The sequence below is a fragment of the Bos javanicus genome, chromosome 14 (assembly GCF_032452875.1).
Source record: "Bos javanicus breed banteng chromosome 14, ARS-OSU_banteng_1.0, whole genome shotgun sequence".
Lineage (NCBI taxonomy): Eukaryota > Metazoa > Chordata > Mammalia > Artiodactyla > Bovidae > Bos > Bos javanicus.
The window spans coordinates 80,788,987-80,810,522 of NC_083881.1; the positions used below are offsets into that span (position 1 = coordinate 80,788,987).

The 21,536-nt window shown below is 42.1% G+C and overlaps 1 protein-coding gene and 1 long non-coding RNA gene across 7 annotated transcripts in view; both read left to right on the plus strand.

The window, feature by feature from the left end:
* The window catches only part of SNX16 (sorting nexin 16), a 37,876-nt gene extending 31,245 nt beyond the window's left edge, over positions 1-6,631 (plus strand). For all 6 annotated transcript variants that reach the window (XM_061439485.1, XM_061439484.1, XM_061439487.1 and 3 more), the window contains 3 exons: positions 2,047-2,183; positions 2,715-2,834; positions 3,552-6,631. In XM_061439485.1, the coding sequence (XP_061295469.1) occupies positions 2,047-2,183; positions 2,715-2,834; positions 3,552-3,645 (351 nt within the window). In that variant the 3' untranslated portion in view covers positions 3,646-6,631. The remainder of the gene's footprint in view (positions 1-2,046; positions 2,184-2,714; positions 2,835-3,551) is intronic.
* Positions 6,632-18,107: 11,476 nt separating this feature from the next.
* Positions 18,108-20,655, plus strand: LOC133260784 (uncharacterized). Its single transcript, XR_009740966.1, has 2 exons — positions 18,108-19,463; positions 19,748-20,655. It is a non-coding gene; the product is annotated as an uncharacterized LOC133260784 (long non-coding RNA).
* Positions 20,656-21,536: the final 881 nt, after the last annotated feature.

Sequence of the window (21,536 nt, forward strand, 5' to 3'; positions counted from 1 at the left end):
TTTCTGTAATGGTTTTCATGTTAATTGCTTTTTCATGTGCTTTTTATGCCATTTGTATGTTTTCCTTGATGAAGCTTTTTGCTTATTTTTTTAGTTGGATTGTTTGTCTTACTGAGTTGTAAGAATTCTTTAGATACAAGTCCTTTATCAAATACATTTTGCATATATTTTCTCATAGTCTATATGTGTCTTTTTATCTTCTTAATGGTATATTTTGAAGTACTAATGTTTTTAATTATTAAGATATTCATTTTATCACTTTTCTATTTTGGCTTATGCTTTTGGTATTGTATCACAAGAACTCTGCCTAACATATGACCACAAGTATTTTCTCCTATTTTTTTTCTAGAAGCTTTATAGTTTTAACTCTTACATCCATCCGGAGCTAATTTTGTATAAGGTGTGAAATAATGATCTTGAGTTTCTATAAATATTTACTTGTCAGTGCCCTGTGTTGAGTTATGTTGGCACCTTTATCAAAAGTCAAGTGAATGTGAAAGAACAGGGTTCACTTCTGGACGGTCTTCTTTCATTGACCTCATTAATTATCCTTATGCTGCCAGTACTGCACAGGAGAAATGAGTAAATGACAAACACATACGAGATGTTAATGAGACAGCAGGGGAGGAGGAGAAGAGGGGAGTGGAAAAGACTGGGCTACCTGGGTCATACAAAGCAGTGAAATGCCATGATCTAAGGCCTGCCTGGTGGATTTGGTGGTTAGGGATTAGGAGGTAGAGCAGATGTTCCCTTGGATTCTAACCTACTGTTGGTCCATCCAGTTGAAGAGGACCAATAGGCATATGAATGACAACTGTGTACTCAGGAAAGGTCTGGGCTGGAGATTAGCAGGGAAAAAAAAAATTGATAGCAAATAGTATAGGTTATAGTTGAAGTGGTAACAGTAATTGCCCAAGGATGTCATATAGAGCAAGAGAATATATAATCAAGGACAAAACTGTGAATGCCCACATGCAAAGAACGAGTAGAAATCTCGCTGCAAAGTTAGGGGAACCACAGAGTTTCACAGATGCCTTTTTTTTTTTTTTTTTTTACTTTTTAAGTATAGTGACATGCGGTGTAGTTGAGAAAACCAGAATTTTGGATTTGACAATTAGAAGTCATTATTAGCATTTGCCTTGGCACAGCTAGTATAGAAAAGAGAGTAAGACTCTTAGTGAATTTGGCCATAGGTAGGGATGGGAGGGAGGAGGTAAATTTGGAGGATAAAAAATTTCATCCAAAGGATTCTGGGAGGGTAGCATTTTTTTTCTGGGATGGGCATAAAGATCATCTGCTGGGCTTGGGATAACCAGGAGTAACATACTGTAGGAAGTTTGCAGGAATGAAGAATTCAAACAGTCACACGGGAGACAGGGAATGATAGATAACAAGAGATCATTCAAAGAATTGATCAGCAATACTGAAAACCTCAGTGCGTAAGTGACCCAGATTTTTTTCATGACATCATTCTGTCAGTATGATTTTAATTTTTATTTCAGTACTTTAGCTTCCTGGTATAAAGGATAAAATGTCCTTGCATGAATATAGTGAAAGGAGAAGTAAGAGGAAATAATATTGAAGGTACTATGATGGAAATTCTGATTATCGGATATGTCTTCTGAGCTAACACAAATGGGATCAATAACCAGTTTGTTTCCATTTTGTTTTTTAAGTATAATCATCTTAGAGTGGGCAAAAGCAGACTGAGTAGAATAGAAACTAAAACAGTGGTTATTGGTAATTTTTTCCAAGTTGTACACTGGAGACATATCACATATTCATTTCTGGCACCCTGACTTACTATTTAATAATTCTGAGGAAAAGGGACTTGTATTTATTTATGATTTCCCCAGTAAGTGAGAGCTAAGGTAGCAGAAACCTAAAAAGATGAGAGTGGAGAACAAAGCACCTGGGTTGTATCCATATTATTTTGATTATCTGAGTTCTTGAACTCTTCAGTTACACTCTTCAGAAGTGTACTGCATAAGTAGTTCATGTTATTCTCATTCTGCATGTGGTTTTTATTTGCTGTTTGTTTTTAAGGCTTTCTGTGAAACTTTAGAAGAGACAAACTACCGTTTTCAAAAAGAACTACTTGAAAAACAAAAAGAGTTGGAATCACTGAAGAAACTGCTCAGTGAGAAGCAACTTCTTATAGACACTCTAGAAAACAGAATCAGGTATGTGCTGTGGACTGCATTTTCAGTCCAACAAGTTCAGCTCAGTACTCTGGACTAAATACCTTTTGTCCATTAATATAATTTAGGAAATTTCTGACTCCAGAAGTCTTAGGCTCACGGTGTACATCCTCATAGATGGGGAAAACTGTTGTCTGATTATTTATTTAGAAGGCTGAAAATTTGAAGGATAGGAAATACTGGGAAAATAAGGCTGTAGCTGTTCACCAAGGCAAACATTATCTATTTTAACCTATTTAAATGATATGTTTGTTTCTAGTCATTTATACCAACTCTTCACATATTGAAACTTCTAATTTGCCCTCTTGTCAGCATATATCAAATTGATGTTAAAATCATTTTAAACTAATCATAAGTACTGATTTCACTATTGACACTTAGAGTCAACAGTTTATTAAGTATATGACTCCACTTAGAGCAGCTAAAAGCTGCTAAAGCTACATGCATCGACAACAATAAATATATACCTATTTTACTCATAAAAAACAACTTGTCACTGTACTTTACCTCTAGGACATTATCTCTGAAACCTGAAGAATCACTCCTCACGTCAGGAACAGAAGGCAGACAGACCCTGAATGTGGAGCCCTCTGCGCTTGAGGTTGATCAGGGTGTCCTGGATGAAGAATCTAGGTATATAATGTTTGGTTTACTGTAGCCTAATCATCTGAGTAATTGGGGGGAAATAGTCATGCTCTATGGGGTCTTTTTTTATGAATTCAGTATCACTGTATCATGAATCTGATGAGCAAACACAGGGAGACTCTACATATTCTAGGCTGTCCCTAAAAGTGAATCTTTGGCATCCAGGCTATACAATTTATTACACTTATTTTGAAGATATGTCTGAATTAACAGGGGTGTGACTCGATTAATTCATTGATTTTGTAACCTTGACAAGTCACTTTAATCTCTCTCAGTGTCAGGCTTTTCCGTGCAAAAAGTGGGGCACTGTGATAGAATCCAGCTTGTCTACATAATAGGAATCATGAATAGTATATTTGAACACAGAATTTGTATTGCATGTAAATCCAAGGTCATCATTAATACTTCAGTGATGGTCGTTAAGCTTATAACCATGAGGACAAATTTTATGTTGGTAAAGGTCATTACAAACTAGATTTTTATTGAAAAATAATAGGTCAGAAAGCTGAAAGAGTTAAAAATACATCCCCAAAGGTGTTATCTGGCAATGATAACTTTATTAAATTTCTGATTGAATATTTAGATATTCTTTTTTATTGAGTATTTTTCCATTTAATATTCTCTACAGGAGGTAAAAAAAATTATAAGGTAATAAGTGAAGAAGTGTGCATCTGGTCTCTTCATTGTGTTTCTCTTTTTTTGCAGGGCTGATAATAAGCAATACTCAAGTTTTAGTGAACCTAAAAATTCCGTATCAGACATAGAAGTAGCAGAAGTGGCGTATAATGCAGAAGACTAACGCAGCTCCAGCAGTCCCTTCCATTTTTACGTTCCTGTGAATTTAGAATAGAGTGACAAATATTTAAAAAGAAAAAAAAAGAGACTGAAGCATCTACATTAAACAGCCAGATTGCACATGTATAAAGTTTACATAAAGGAAAATTTAAGTTATTGGTGTAGGAAATATATTCACGGTTGCTTTAAATTGTCTTTTAGACAAACTTTGTATTTAATACACTAAAAACAATCTAGTTAAGAGTTCTGTCATCAAGGCCCACATCCTTAAATACTGTACATAAATTATTTTGGTATTTTGCCAATATATTGATCCAGACTAACATGGGTGAGCACACTGTGTGTGTATGTGTTTAAATCACCAGTTGTATTAGTTCAGTGCACATAAATTGCATGTTGCTGTCTGTTGAATATATACTTCCTTGTGTCTCTGACCTGATATATTTTTATTAATGGTTTAAATGAGTGGTAAAGATGAGTTTAAATATTGATGTGTTTATTATCTGTAAATGAAAGTTGCTTATTTGGAATGTTACTATTTACAAGAAGAAAACTTTCTAGTACCAAAGCAAAACTCTGAAAGAGCTGTAATAACATAGCTAAAGTGATAAAGTAGCTTTGATTTGAAAAGCAAATCCATTAATATCCAAATACTATAATAAGTGTACCAGTGTATTATATGTTACACTTATTTATTTTCCATGTAATCTTTATCTTAAGTCTCTACCTATAGAATCAATGGGTTTGCCTTTTTCAGAATACTACCTCTTTTAGCTAATCAGGGCATACTCTTTTGAAAATACAGATTCTAAGCAAATAGGCAGTCATACAAAAAAAGAGAGAAAAAGCCATATATCCTGCAGAGTTCCTATGTCAGCTCCTGGCATTGCGTTTTTATTTCTGTATATGTAAACATGTTGCTATAATGTCTTGATGCTGATTTTCTTCCTAATATATTTAGCTAAGTGATGCACTTTATGATAATTAAACTCCTTTGTGCCAAGTTTAATGGGTGAATTTCTTTAGTAAGTGGAGTTAGGAAAAAGAATTATATACTGCCTTCACTATTTCACCTTTTACAAAAGTCACCTAGAGTCCTGTGAGTCTGCTTTATGAAAAAGATATTTATTTCAGCTTTGCATATAGTTGTCAAAAGTGCCTTGTTTCATTTTATAGTATGAAGTTACTCATTTTAGTTTTTATTTCTACTGTTTTGCATATTGCTCTTAATAAGCATGGTAATAATTCTAGCATTTTGAAATTCCAATTGGTATATTGAACTGCATATGCTTTCTAAAAAGTGAAGGAAACTTATTGGGGAATTAGAATAACAATCTCCATTTTTTCCCTCCTCTAAAATTAATCAGTGTCTTGATGTACAGCATATTAAGATGCGGTTGTTTAAAATTCTACTGACATAGATAAACAGATACAATGGCTGTTGTTAGTCTTTGACCTGAAAAGGAGACTGCTTTTCACCAAAGTACCAAAACTTTTTTAAAGTTTTCATCAAAATGGACAGGTATGCTTTATCTCAGAATATTTTTGACAAATTGTATTAGAAATATGTTTGCTATCCTGGGAAACAGAAAGAGTATAATAAAATGGTCTACTTGTTCATTTCAAAATGTTTAAAAAGGCTTAAAGAGAACAATCATTTAAATTAATATCGTTTTCAGTCTAATAAAACACGATAATAAATTTCAAGTATTATAGTGCTACATATATGTCTGTTTTAAAATGAACCATACACTTTCAAAATCTGGCCTTTCAGAAGATTGTATTTAAAACTTAAATGGGTGAAGAAAAACTCTTGTTAATTAGGGAAATCACTATTATTTATATATATTTAGAATTTAATTTTTTACTTTTATAATGCATTTTATTCCCAGTATTATATTCATTTAATAAATTATTTTTTCAGTAAATATTAGCTGTCTTGTCAGATCGTGAATGCCATTTTTCCCCTCCAGTTTCTGTGTTCTTGTTGTCCCTACAATTTTTGTAAATCAAATTGTAGGTATTTGCATTCCTCTTCTTCGCCACCTCCAAAATAAGAGATGGGGGAGCTTGTTTTCTCAGCTCCCCTTGCAGCCAGGTTTGAGTCTGTGACATATATAGTCAGTGACACATGTGGACGTTCGCTGGTAGCTGCGTCTGCTGCATTTCACAGAAGGGGACTGAGTCTGAGATTTTCTTTTTAAGTTTATACTTTATATTACTGGTCATTTTAAGTATCTGTGAATAGGTGCAGTGCACTTCAAATGTAACCAATATTAATAAAAAATTTGAACATAACTGAAACAGAAAACATTCTATGAATGGTTTTTTAACCTTTTGAAAATTAAGTCCACGTATAAGAAACACAACCATAAAATTCAGCATTTAGAATGTGTTCTTCTATCTACTAAACTTAGATTAGCCATTTAAAGCACATTCATTTAGAAAACCATGGTCGGGGACATCCCCAGTGGCTACAACTCCACACTCCAGTGCTGGGTCCTGGGTTCAGTCCCTGGTGAGGGAGCTAGCTCCCACACGCCACCACTAAGAACCCACGTGCCGCAACTAAAAGGCCCCGCCCGCCACAACTGAGACCATCACAGCAAATCAGTAACGACTATTTTTTTTTAATCAACAAATGTTTATTTAAAGGAAGAAAACACGGTCCTGAGAGAAATCATGTAGTTTACTACACATGTCTGTGAGATTAGAAGGGAGCAGTGGCCTTAGGTCCAAGAATAATTAGTCTGGTTTTGAAATGGGTTTTTATTACTTCCAGTGATATTAAAACAAGTTTGTGTTCCCAACTAGTAAAGAAAGGAATCAATTTTCTGGCAGATTTTCAAAGAGCTACATACTTGGTCCACATTTTGATTCTTCATAGAAGTAGTTTTGTTCTGTTGCTGTTTGTTTCGACGCTGTTGGCTTGTACTGGCAAAAACGGTCACCAAAACTTACATTTTCAATACATGTGTGTTTAAAACCGATGTCTTCTCTGTCACGTTGTGTACCGTTTATGAGAACTCATGGGAGAGAATTCTCTTAGGTCTCAGTTCCAGTAAAACCTGTGCTTCTAAACAAGTGATTTGTTTTTATCTTAAAGACTATGTTACTGTCTTGTTTTGTCTTCTGGGCAGCTCTAAGCCAAATTGTGGTTCACCTATAGCTACTGTATAGAAGCTTATGAGTTACGCTTTTGTGTAGTGAATATGACTTTATTTTTCTCTCATTTTCTCTTAACTCCAGTTTTCTTCACTATTTAACTTATTCAATTAGAGCAGATGTATTTTTGTTCCAGTAAAGTCTCAGATCTGAATATTTTAGACTACGTTAGATAAGAACTTGCCGTAGCCTGCACTGAAGCAATTACTGCACCCTTAAGTGATACCAGTAACTATACAAATTACTTTAAAAGGTGCCTTTAAGTAAAATCGGTAAACATGAGTGCAAATTTAGACATGCTGTCTGTTGGTAGCTGTTGGTAGCTTCTTTGGTAGCTGTTGGTAGCTTCTTGGGCAGAGCACAATATTAATAAACTCAAGTTATGGTTTTAACTGTTGCCTCAAATTAGAACAGATGCTACTTACCATTTTGATATTTATCACTGACAGAACAGTGATAAATATCAGAAAGTGACAAAAGTGATCTTCTCCATAAGATGTTACAGAAAAACCTGAAGGAAATTTTGGGCCAACCCAATAGAACAGTGTTGTGTTATCTCCAGATAAAACAAATAATTAAAAATACAGCCAATGCGTACTCAGTAGGTGAAAGGTAGCATTTTAGATACAGGGAAGATTAGATGCAGACTTCACACGTCCTCGTGTAATGTTTGCAGCCCAGCTAATTACAGTCAAAGGGCCACTAGTGTTAGTCCCTGAAACCCTTTGCTGCAGTGCGGAATACAAAACCCGTCTCGGGGAGATTAAGCTCACGAGCAGAGAAGTCAGGAATGACCTGATCCACCAGTCTAGTTTTCCAGTTCCCTATATAACAAATATGCAGTGACTAACCCAACAGGTATTTCCGTTCCTCTTCTTCGCCACTTCCAAAATAAGAACTGGATAAACTTGTCTCGGCGCCCCTTGCAGCTCGGTTTGAGCCTGTGACACATACAGTCAGTGACACTCACGGGCGTTTGCTGGTAGCTTCTGGAAGATGGCTCGCTTTTCTTGTAAGAAGGTAAACGTGTCACTGACCTAGCCTCTCCAGCTTCCTCCTGTTTTGACCTCAGATGCTGTCCAAAGGTATCACGAAAACCACATTGCAAAGGAGGTGTGTGACAAGCTGGGGGAGAGGAAGAGAATCACAGAGACTCCAGCTACTTGTCAAACAAGCGTGGGGGAAGAGGAAGAGAATCAAGAGACTCCAGCTACTTGTCAAACCACCCTGAGATGTAGCTCTTTGTTAATTATGCCAAGATAAAAGTTATATTAAATTTGGATTGTAGGTTGTGGCTTCAGGAGAAGATAAAAGCCCTTCCTGTGATGATACTGTATATCACCAAAGAAAAAAAGGAGAAAAAAGTTTTGAAAGCTAGAGGAAAGATAAGAAGTCTATTAGACATATCAAAGGTCACTTTACATTTGAGGCTCCTTTTGACAAATCAAATATGAATGAAAAGATCTATTATTCTATGTATAGATATTAGTCTGGTCAGGTAACTAAAACAACAGCACGGACTGGATGGCTGAGACAGTGAATTACAGTGGAGGCTGGGCGCCAAGATCTAGGGGCCAGCAGTGTTGGTGTCTGATGAAGACTGTCCCTGGGGCTGCAGTCAGCTGCCTTCTCACTGTGGCCTCACGTGGCCCTTCCTTAGGGTGTCTCTCGTAAGTACAGTAGTCCTGTTGGATCGGGGCCTACCCTTGTGACCTCGTTTAACCTTAATTACTCCCTGTGAGTATGCGTGCCTGTGCGTGTGTGTGCTCAGGCGTGTCTGACTCTCTGCAAACCCCCGGACTATAACCCAGCAGGCTCCTCTGTCCATGGGATTTCCCAGGCAAGAATACTGGAGTGCATTGCTGCTTTCTGCTCCAGGGGATCTTCCCAACCCAGGGATCGGACCCACGGCTCCTGCACTGCAGACGGATTCTTTGCTGCTGAGCCACTTCAGAAGCCAGAGGCTCCATTTACAAACACAGGCAACACTCTGGAGGTAGGATTTCAATATATGAATTTGGGAAGAACGTAAACATTCAGTCCCGAACAGTACAGAATGAATATGACATCATTACATGTCTACAAAGATTTTTCTCAGTTCAAAAGATAAAAGGAGATACACTAAAAAAAAACAAAAAAAAACAGCCTATTCTTTCATTTGTTTATTCAACAACACTGAGTATTTACTGTGTATCTTCTCTGGGTTATAAAAATTGTTGAGAAGTATGTGATCCCTCCCAGGAGTTGAGAGTGAATGGATTTTTTATAATCTGTAGCAGCATGAGGTAAACCTGGTAATGGAGATACTCGTGATGAACTGCGGGAATGAGAGGACGGGAAGGGGGCAAATAGTGGCCAGCAGCACAAGTCCAGTGCCCTAGCTGCTGCTTCACGTGGAACGCAAGGGCACACCGAGCGCTGGTGTCAGCCCAGCCTGCACGAGACACAAGTGTCAGCCCTAATTCTCCCTCTTCCCGTGCCTTAGATACGGCTACGAAATGCAAAAGTCCACCTCCCTGATGTAATAGAGACACATGCTGTGATACACATGGTAACGTTTTGATGTAGGGCACATACTGCATATCCATTTACCAGTGTTCTAACAGCGGTTCAAACTTTTACTTGGTATGGCTTCACTAGGATGAGAGTTTCTGGTTCTCTCTTGATAAGCCACACCCCTAGCGCTTTTGTCTGAATCTTAGCTTTGGTTTGGAATCTGTGACGTGAAACTTATTTTCTTACTGTTTTTTTTCAATCCTATACTGTTATTTTGCCTTTATTTTACCAAGTGTCATCTGACCTGGTTCTTCCTAGAAATAATTATTTATTCTCATATTTCACTGTTTTATATACTATTAGTAAATATATTTAAACTTAGTTTAAGTACGGCTGATACACACAGTTTTGAAAACAAAACTGATAGTTTGGTAATCAGTCACACAGCAGTGCAGGTGTTCTAAGCAGTCAGCCGTGACCATTCAGCTCATCACGGGTGTTGGTGAGCCCATTCTATAGAGAACATGGAAAACTTGAGTGGCTAAATTATGTCTGTATTCTGAGCTTGGAGGTGACAGCGGAGCGCTTGTCTTATGCCTTGAATCTGTCCAGTTCTCTTCGTCTCCACTGCCATCGCCCTGACCCGAATCACAAAAACACCTCGTGAAATACAGCACTGGGAGGGTCTGTCAGCTTCCACCTTTGCCCCACTTTAATCCAGTCTCCCAGAGCAGCCTTACTGTTCTTTTGGAAAAACATTAATCATACCATGTTTTTCTCTACCTAAAAATTTTCAAAGATTCCTCATCACTTTTAATATTAGAACAGCCAAACCTCTCTCTGTGGTCTCCAAACATGGTTCCACTCTGCCAACCCCTCTCCTTAACGCCCGCCACGGGCCACCTTCCCTTCCTTGACGGGTTCAGGTCTGCTGCTGCCTGACCTTCCCATAACCCCTGACTAGAGAGCCATACCCCAAGTCCTAACTGGCTCTTCTCCAAGTCTCAGGTTAAATGTTACCTCAGGCAACCAAAAATAGTCCTCAAAACAGTCCTGAGGCAACCTCTTCAGGCAACCTAAAATAGTCCTCCAAACAGTAATTTCGATGTCAATTTTCTTCTTATTATCCGCTCCACTTGCCCGCCTCCCCACAGCTTGCCCCAAAAGGCAAGGCTTTGCCTGTTTTCCTGTAATCCCTGCCTGCCCCACAACTACCAAGCTTAGAAAGAAATGGCAGATGCTCAAAATATTTATTGAATAACCTAAATTAGGACAATAGTAGAGAAAATAGAGGTATTTGAAAGGAAATTTTAAGTCTTGGGGATTGATACTTCCTGTGGGTTGTTGTGCTGCCAACTGAGGAAGAGAATAATGCAGGAAGAGGGGGGTTTAGGGGCTAGATTCAGCTTGGGACACACTGGATTTGAAATAGATAGGTCATCCAAGTGGAGCTCTCGAGCAGGCATCCAAAATTCAGAGGAGTGGTCTGCCTTGCAGAACTCAAGTCAGATTCACAAGGATTAACTGTTCTTCACACCCGTTGCCTAGTCTACATTGATCTAAACCCCGTCAGGGCCTCGTATGTTAGCAGTGCTAAAATGAACACCAGAAGCGCATGATCCCAGGTGTACTACTGTGACAGGCGTCACAGAAACACGCTTCATGGGCCCGGCTGTCTCATCCAGGTAGTTTGTTTTCCATTCCAAAAGTAATTTGTAACCAGGGAGAACTGTGTCCTCTTCTTCCTTTCGAGGGGATACAGTAAGGGCACCATACCACAGTTTGGTCTTGTTTTGGCTAATTTTAGTACTTAGCATTTAAAGTCAAGGTTAAGAAAAATTCAAATATACAGTAAAATTTAAATCCTTCAACCTCACTAGTAATCAGATATAGTTCTATTTTTTTTAAATGTATTTTCACTAGAGTTGGAGTAATGAAGTCTGTGTATTGCTGGTAGGAGTGTGGACTGGTTCAAGAATAGCATTTCTGGAGTTGATTTGACTACATACAGCCAAACTACTAAAAATGTTCATAGCCTTCAATCTAGCAATTACACTTTGAGGAACTTATACAAAAGAAATGTATATGATGTTTAAAGGATATAATCCATCACATTTATCTTGAACATGTCAGCCAGTTTCCAGTACTGAGGGGATTCTGTCAAATATTTTATGATAGATAAAAAGTGGACTGCTTTGTACCCAATAAAGCAATGTTACAGAAGATTTAAAGATATTCATGATGTAATTAAAAGAAGCAGACTTCAAGATAGTATTATCTCACTTTTAGAAGTAAAAAGGTGTTCAACCTTTATGCATTTGCATACAGAAAAAAATAAAATCATAGTCATGGTTATCTACTTGATGGAATTATGAAGGAATCTTATTTCCTTCCTGTCATGAATCTGTATTCTCTCTCTTTTCTATAATAAGCATGTACTGAAAAAAGTCTTTGTAATTTTTAAATTATTTTCAAACTAATAGTAATTAGTATGTGTATTGCCCCATCATCTACAGTGTGTTTGCCTCAAGGCCAGTTCCTTCATCTACTTCGCTCCTACCAGAGGAAGACAGTGCCGTCCACACTGTGGCACTGTGGTGGTCCAAACGGAGTGTGAAAATCCTCAACTCGGTCTATCCCATAGTCAGTGCAGCTCAGTCGCTCAGTCGTGTCCGACTCTTCATGACCCCATGAAGCGCAGCACGCCAGGCCTCCCTGTCCATCACCAACTCCTGGAGTTCACTCAGACTCACGTCCATCGAGTCAGTGATGCCATCCTGCCATCTCACCCTCTGTCGTCCCCTTCTCCTCCTGCCCCCAATCCCATAGTAGGCACTTGTAAATGAACAGACTCTGACAAACGACCCCCTGCACCGAATAGCATCACCTTGGCCCTTCAGGAGTCTACCTGTGAGCAGGAAAAACACTGGAAATCCTTTATTAAACTGACATTGGTGGACGGACTGAAAGTCATTCTTTAACTAACCTTGTTATCCCATCATTTATCCTATATTTTACATTTTGAAAGCTTGAGTAGGCTGTCTGGTTTACAAATGGTTTTTGTTCTAACCATGCTTCGCCATACTTAATCCGTTGAGACTGCATGTTAAGTCCCTCAGTTGTGTCCGACTCTGTGCGACCCCATGGACTGTAGCCCTCCAGGCTCCTCTGTCCTTGGGAGTGGGTGGCTTGCCATGCCCTCCTCCAGGGTATCTTCCCCACCCAGGGACCGGACTCACCTCTCCTCTGTCTCCCGCGTTGGCCGGTGGACACTCACTAGCGCCACCTGTGGTAGACGATGGTCTTTCAGATTAATCTTAAAATACCTTTCAATATATAAGATAATGGAAATCTGCATAATGATTGCAATGGGACAATTTATAAAGTTTGAACTGGTGATTAAGCACGAATAATTTAAAGCAAATATTTGTGTGGACAAACAGGGCTTCAGGGGGCTTCCCAGGTGGAGCTAGTGGTAAAGAACCCATCTGTCAACACAGGAGACATAAGAGACTCAGGTCGATTCCTGGATTGGGAAGATCCCCTGGAGGAGGACATGGCAACCTGCTCCAGTATTCTTGCCTGGAGAATCCCATGGACAGAGGAGCCTGGCGCGCGACAGTCCATGGGGTCACAAAGAGTTGGACAGGACAGAAGCAATGTAGCACGCATGCACAGGGCTTGAGGAAAGCAGATTAGTTAGAGATGAAAGGTAAGTGAAGACTTTTGTAAAGAATCGAATGGGAGATTTCCAAGTGAGCCAGGCCAAGCACAAAGAGATGATACAGATTTGGAGTCTGCTCAAAAATGACACGTCGGGCCACCTCAACTAAATGGGCCCACAAGCAGTGCAAACGGTTTGCCAGAAGGATACAGATCACTTCCAAGCCAGCCTCCAGCCTGGCGACTCACACAGCACACTCGAGGCAACAACCGCACGAAGTCACAGAAGCAGAGAAACTGCCGGTTCCCGCCCTGTATTCGGTCCACCAGCTGAAGTGGAGCCACGTCAGCCCACCTACCACCATGCAAGGGAACCCTTTGCCGCGCCACCATTATCTGACGGCTCGTTCTATTTTTTAATGTCTTCATGCATTCATGTTTCACAAAAGTCTATCGATCACCACCTCTAATTTTATACTCAATCAAAATAAGGGCTGTGCTTCTGCCTAAAACGGATTAATAATGCTTTGATTATGATAAACAGACAGGAATTGGAAGACCCAGGAAGAAGTGAAAGATGGCCCGCGGTGAACTAACGAAAGCATGCATAAGGAGGAGCAAGTGATAACAGCATACGGGCCCATGCCCCAGGAATAAAGGAAAGGCGAGCAGAAAAGCGTGGTGGATAAGAGTGGGACAGACAACACAGGAGGGCACTCGGTGTGGGAGGCTGATCATTCAGTTTCAGACCGCAACCCTTTAGCTAGTCCGTCAGTGATTTATTTACAGGATCTTGGGGACGCTGGTCTTATAGTACGTGAACGGCTTTATGTGCAAAGTAACATTTTACTGTATGTGTTGAAAGATATATGTGTAGAAATGTCTTCCAGCTTTTAGCTAGGCCATACATTAATTTCTCCTTTATGGAGGAACCTTTGTGGGTGATACAGCTTGTGTGTGTTTGTGTGTTAGTCACTCAGTCGTGTCTGCCCCTTTGCAACCCAATGGACTGTAGCCCACCAGGCTCCTCTGTCCATGGAATTCTCCAGCCAAGAACACTGGAGAGGGTTGCCATGTCCTTTTCTAGGGGATCTTCCCTTCTCAGGGATTGAACCCAGGTCTCCTGCATTGCAGGCAGATTCGTTACCATCTGAGCCACCAGGGAAGCCCCTGATGTAGTTTACGTGGATATATTCATAATGCCATCCTCAAAATATTTTGTAAAAATCTGTGGGGTTTGCTTTTCTGAATATGTCATATCTACAAAATGTTTCCTTATTTTCTCCAGTTCTTGGGACCCCAGAACCTTCCAAGTTCACTTATCTCTTAATCCGAAGCTAGTTAAGAATATACTTTAAAATTAAACAGACCTAAGCTTGGGTTCTTGCTTCTTACCAAGTAAAGCAAATTGCCTCAGCTCTCTGAGCCTCAGCGCTCATTTGGAATAGAGATAATGGGAGTGCTCACCAGCTCGTTTTGTTGAAAGGAGGACACCTGGGAGGGTGTGTCAAGCGTGCAGCTGCGGACCTGGCGTTACCCGTGGCTTGGAACCAGCAGCGGAGCCCAGGGCAGCAAGGGGCTTGCACAGGTGCCCAGTGTGCTCTTTTGCACACACTTCCGCCTCACGCAGTGCCCACCAAGCTGTGTCCCTGAGAGGTCGCAGTTTAGCCACAGCCGGAGAGTTAAGAGGAGCAGAGAAAGCTCCCTGAAATGCTGAACTGTCCATATTCCTACCAGTCACAGTTTTCTTTGGTGATGGCGGGATCTCTGTTTGAATACATTCACGGACACGCACGTTTAAGGCACCTTGGTTGACAGTTAATCTGAGGTCACCTCCTCAAGGTCGCCTCTCACGCTGCTCACTTCTTAGTCATACTAGCCTTTTCAGCACCTGGAATGTTCTACTTGCCTACCGCAAACCTTCAGGGACAACATTATCGCTACATTTTCTTTCAATAGAAGGATAAAGCCAAAACCTACGGAAACCTCAACTTCCTGCTTCTGCAGTCTGCCAATAAGTCTTGTTTTATGAGTGATGCTTACAAACTGTTCTATAAACATTGAAACTTTAAATGTAAATATAAATACATAAAGCAAATAGGCATATTGTTTAAGGACACAAAGAAATAGGGAAATGAGAGAAGTTGATCTATTTGTTGTCAGATATCAAATTCCTTCAAACATTCTTGGAAGCATTTTTCCTTCGGTTTAGTCTCACCTTTCACATATATCAGAGGAATACCATTGATTCAGTGTGCTGTCAAGGCGTAAGAAGCTGATACGGAAGTCACTTCCTGAATTCATTTTCAAGGCACAGAACGGCCACCGTGACCAGACAGACAGTATGCCTTGTGCCTTGGTCGGTGCCTCACTCAACTGCATAGAGAGTTTTTCATTCTAAAATGCTTGAAAGCAAATATCATTTGAGTAGTGTTGTTCCATTCTTTGTTCACAAGCTTCTGCTAAGAAGTGACATCATCTGAGAAATTTGTATTTTGAGGTATGTAAATAAGAATTTCCTTGTGTACAGTGTACATGCTAAGTCGCTTCAGTCGTATCTGACTCTTTGTGACTCCATGGCCCGCCAGGCTTCTCTGTCCATGGGATTCTCTAGGCAAAGATCCTGGAATGGATTACCATTTCCTCCTCCAGGAGATCTTCCCGACCCAGGGATCAAACCCCCATCTCTTATGTCTCCTGCATTGGCAGGCAGGTTCTTTACCACACGCCACCTGGGAAGTTCTAAGAATTTCCTTAAATTTAACCAATTTAATCATTAAAGTCTTGCCCATGTCTATAGCACTTCTGGAAAAATTATGGCAACAAAAGCACAATCTATGCTGGCCTTGGATTCTGTCTACAGAAATATCATAGGAACATTTCAGACTTTGCTCTCAAGTACCCAACATTCTGTGGTCTGTATGCCCACCTGAATGTGCCTGTGCTTGACATGTGTGCAATGAACAAGGCCCTTCCTGACCCAGCTACTCCCGCAGGCCCCTCTGAGAGCCCTCGACTCCAGACATGCTGTCTTCCAGCTCTGCAAGGCGTGTCTCCAGCAGGACGCCCCGGCAGGTGGGCCCCCAGCACCGTGTGCATGCCTCTAGTAGGGCACTTACTGCTTTGGGTTGTACTTAAGTCCATTCCCCATGTAGACGCTAAGCATACACACGCCAGAGGCTCTACGGATATGTGTTTCATGTGAATGGATGGATTCATCTTAGAAATTAAAAATAAGTTAAAAATACGGTATTTGAACCTCTTAGCCCTCAGACAATTAATACCTTATGATTAAAATGGACTCAGAGGGTCTATTGTAACTAGAAGTACTTTGAGAATTGGCTGGTTTAAACTGACCCTCAGCACGAATCCCGTAGGTATCAAATCTGCCTTTCCCCCAGAAGCTACTGTGATTCAAAAAGCTCTTCCACAGCGGTTGAGGGGTGCAAGTTTGCAGACAGACTCTACTTCATTAGGTCCGAATCCTAGGACTTTCATGCCTGATGGAGCCCATCAAGTAAGTCTTCTGCTCCAAACCCCTCATCTTACAGGTAAAACCTCACACCAGGAAGATTATCTGAATGCTGATGGAGCAGTAGAACGCTGTGGAAAACAGGTCTCTTTGGTTCCCAGACTGGTGCTGTTGTGTTTGGTTATATCCACAAAAATGGCATGGATATTGGATCATAGCCACTATCTGAGTGTTAACTTTTTCACAGCCACTGGAGAGAGGTTCCCAATTTTGTCCTGGATTCCAGACTCCAGTTCTACCTTTCAGGCTTACGTCAGTTGGAGAGGTTGGTGAAGAAAGGTCATGCAACATATTTTAAGTAATTACTTATTTAGTTGGAGTGTAGTTGCTTTACAATGTTGTCTTAGTTTCTGCTGCACAGCAAAGCGAATCAGCCATATATATATGTGTGTGTATATATGGGATAGACTATGTATGTACATATATATATACCCTCTTCCTTGTATTTCATGCAGCACATTTTATTCTTTTTAACTGGAGTGTAGTTGCTTTACAATGTTGTTAGTTTCTGCTGTGCAGAAAAGTGAATCAGCCACATATATATATATATATTCCCTCTTCCTTGGGTTTCACGCATCACATTTTAATACCAGTAAGTGTGAGTGTGTGCGTGCTAAGTTGTTCCAGTCCTGTCCGGCCTTTTGCGACCCCGGGGACTGTAGCCCACCAGGCTCCTCTGTCCATGGGATTCTCCAGGCAAAAACACTGGAGTGGGGCGCCACGCCGTCCTCCAGGGGATCTTGCAGACTCAGGAATGGAACCTGCGTCTCTTACGTCTCCTGCCTTGGGAAGCGGGTTCTTCACCACTAGCGCCCCCTGGGGAGCTCAGTATTCATAAGCAGGGTCAATAGCGTCCAGCCTGAGCCTGGATGCATGCATTCTATCCTCCTTCCTGATGGCTTTGAGAATCGCTGCCCATTCCAACGCTGGAAGCTCGCAGCTAAGCGCTTAGCTGTTGAGCCCTCAACTGCTGTTGCAATCATGCCGTCCTGATTCCTCTCTGCCCCTGAGCCGTGAAAGCCCCGCCCCTGGGAGCCGCCCGTTGGAGAAGTTACTGGTGCCTCTCGCATGGCTGAGCAAGCACGTTGGCTCCTATCAGTTCCTTGAGAAGCAGTCAGCCCAGGCGACCCCCAGGGAGCGCAGTCGCAGGCCCCTGTGCTGGGGAGGAGCCCCCAGCGCTCTCACAGCAAACTTGGGGTGGTCACCGGCCGCCTCGCCTCACTGGTGCACAAGACGGAGCGTGAGATGAAGCAAAAGAAGGTCCCAAAGACGGCCGACTTTCAGGCTCAGTTAAACCATACTGCCAGGCTTGTTGCCTAGGTTATAAAGAAGCAGTATCCGTTCTAAAGTTTCGATGAGTAAAATACAAACAGCATTTTTTCAGGAAAGGAGCTGCTTCTGGCCAAGTTTAGCCAGAGGCTCCTCTTGGCCTTGGCGATGAGCTAGGAGGACCGCCTGGTGGAAGGGGCGCCGGTGGGAGGGGCGGCGGGGGTGGTGGTGGGAGGGGCCTGTGTGGGAGGGGCGCCGGCGGGAGGCGGGGCGGTGGGAGGGGCGGCGGCGGGAGGGGCTTTGATGGGAGGGGCTTTGATGGGAGGGGCTTTGATGGGAGGGGCGCCGGTGGGAGGGGCGCCCGCGGCCCCGGGTAGCCTCGTGGCTCCCGGGGAAGCGAGCTGAGGCTCGGGAGGCCTCGAACTTAGGTCCGCGGTCTGGGCCGGACTGCTGTTCCAGGGTCTGTCTGACCGAAAGGAGGTGAAGCCCAGGAGGCTTCTCTTGAGTGACTGTCTCATCTGAGAAAACGGGGCCACCATCCCATCCAGACCTCCAAGAGCAAAAGAGGAAGGTATTTCATTTACTGTAGAATTTTTGGTGAATTGTTGTTACCTTCACAAGGTAGGAACATAAAATTGACTTTTGCCTTACTTTTATATTTGAAATTCCAAAAGTCATTATCAACTACTTTTTCACTGTAGCAAACTTCAGACTGTCCGTTTGTATTATTTTACCTGTTTTTCACTTAGGATGCCAGCCACACAAGCTTGAAAGTTGTCTGTTTCTAAAAGTTTTTCATAAGTCTACTCCCTATATTAGCTTTTTCGTTTTCTCACATTCTCTTTATTCTGTTTTCAAAACTTTTCTTGGGCTTTAGCTCCTTTTTTACTCAGCTAGTATTCTAAACATTGTATGCTTGACAACTTTTCTCACCTTATTTTGAAAAAATGAAATTCTTCCTCTTTACTCCATTTCTTCCTTTTGAAGGAGAAGTTGACATTCAGAACGAAGTGGCTTTGTTCAAATAATTAAAAGACGGAAAGCTGCTTCCTACTGCAAGGAAATAGGACGTTTTTCAACACTGTCAAAATACACGGTAGAAGCTAGAAAGCCTCCTGGACTTTCCCTGCTCCCATTCCTTCCTCCGTTGGGAGTCCCACCTCCAGGCTGTTGGCCAGTCCTCTCCCAGGAGCCTCATCTTTCCCCACCTGCCGCCTCTCACCTCCCCTCCCAGTGTGCCGGTCCCCCTGGAGCCCAGCGTTCTCTTTCACAATGCCCATCAGCAGCGCAGGCCAGACCCTTCAGCGATCAACCAGGCAACAGCTGGTCCAGAAGGCCAGCCCAAGGCAGCCAAGCAACGCTGGAACCCTTACACATCATACTGGGCTGCCTTGGGTATGCCAGCCTCCCCTGACCACACTTGTTGAGGGCACGGAGCTGTGCTTACCCGTTTCTGAAAACCTAGTGCCCTCCAGAGCGCTGGTTGTATGCACTGGAGAAGCTGTGAGCAAGATGACAATGGGGAATTTTTGCAACATCTCGTGTGCCGGGCACAACACGGATGTTGTTGCCTATATTGTTATATTTAATCCTAAATTTGACCATGTAAAGATATCTTCAATACTCATCTGACACATGAAGAAAAGGAAGATCAACAACGTTCAGTGATGGAAGGTCACTGCGGTGGAAGCTGTCAGGTAACTTCCGAATCCCCTCCAGCAGAGGACTGACGGGCTCGCCTCCTGGCAGCGTTGCCTGTGGCTCTCCTCACCCCAGGACCATGCCCTCTGCCAGGCAGCCGCACTCTGAGTGAGAGCCTCGGGGTCGCCCGCACTCAGGTGCCGCTTCCTGGTCCCCTCGTGGAGTCAGTAAGGCCTCCCGTGAGACCACACTGCCCCTCAGCTTCTCTGTGTAATCCCTCCCTGGGGCATTGATGCCAGTCAGCCTCATTCAGCTTCCTGATTTCTTTTCTGTCTCAGAGTCAGCTTCCCAGGGAGCCTCGCCGGGAGGAGTCTGGCAGCCAGTAATTGATGGACCCCGGGGACCAGACCAGCGGCCCACCTCAGCGCTCCGCTTGTGGTTCCCTGGACTGCACCCCCTCCTGTGATAAACAGGCCTTTCTGTTCTTTGTATCCCCGGGACTCAGCGCAGGTACTCAACAAGTATCTGTCAGTCAGCCTCCGCTCTGTGTTCTGGCTTGGTTGCTTAGGCTCCTTTGTTGACAGTTCTCGCCCTGGGAAGCCTCACAATGAAGTCTGCTGCCTCGAGGGGGCAGGCAAATGATATTCTAAACTCGTGATTCAGGATCAGGTCAGAAGTGGTCAGTGTAGTTGCTTCAAGCAATACCCAAACCCTCTAATGTTAGACTTTGTTTTCTTTATCAGTGTTTTCAGAAATTCAAGCATTTAGCAATTACATTTCTCCTCCTTAAATAACAAGGCTGATCCAAGTCTTATTGATGTTATTAACTAAATATCTTTAAACCTGTTGAGAACGGAATGTTTTAAGAGGAGAGAGAAGTCACGAGCGCTGACCCTGGGCCTGGAGGGCGTGTGCATCACACGCATCCTGTCGTGCACGTTGTAACTGGCACTGCAGACGTCAGAAGCCGCGGCGACGGCTCCGTGCCCCAGATCCTGCCCACTGGCATCTTCAGAAAAGAAGTCAGAGCCAAAGCAACTCACGTGCCTTTGAGCCTTCATTGGAAAACATCATCTTGAACTTGTAGATCTTGACTAAGAACTACAAAAGGGCTACATTTTCCAATAGGGACTCAGGGGACTCAGCGTTTGAGCTATTATTGGCTCAGTCTTCTCAGCTAAAGTTTGCTTTCTTTCTCTGCAAAAAGCATACATGTTCATTAAAATAAAAACTCTGTTAGAAAAATAATTAGTATTAGAAATGCAACCAATCTGGCCCAGTTTCCCAGGAGCTTCTGATAGTTTTAGGCTTATGTAATTTTGTTATTTTGCGCTGTCCCAAGTAAAACAATCTTCTTGTTCTGGTTCAGTTGCTAAGTCATGTCTGACTCTGCAGACAAAATAACCTTCCTGGAGATGTGCTAGTGGGACGCCTGCCCCTTTTTTCTCAGTTTGGACCTCTGCTGCCCTCTACAGCCAACGAAAGACAACGAACGGTCTTTTCTTAGGTTCTACTTGTCTGGAACGATTTTTTTTAAGGATTTTATGCCCGTGTCATCTTGTGAAGGAAGCACTTGTATCAGCAGAAATACAGGGAAGAAATGAAGGATGTAGGTATTGAACTAAGAGTGTTAGTCACTCGGTTTTGCCAAGTCTCTGCAGCCCCGTGGACTGTAGTCTGACCGGCTCCTCTGTCCATGAGGTTTCCCAGGCAAGAACGCTGGAGTGGGTTGCCATCCCTTCTCCAGGGGATCTTCCTGACCCAGGGATGGAACCCACATCTCCTATGTTGCAGGAAGATTCTTTACCATCTGAGCCACCAAGGAAACTTGATTTCAAATTCTTCATTCTAATTAGCAATTGTATGACCTCAGAAAGTTGCTTCATCTTTTTGAGCCACTTTCAGATTTATTAATGACTACATATATCAATTAATTAATATCTAATTCAAAGCCATGTTTTACAAACTAGTGATATACTGAATAAGACCTTTTGCACTCAGTTGGCATAGAATTAGCACATGACAGATGGTGACAAGTGTTACCTAAATTGCCTCTGTTGCTTTGAGAATTGGCAAGAGGAGGAAGAAAGTAAATTATTAAGCATTAATTTTGTACCAGGTACTGTACT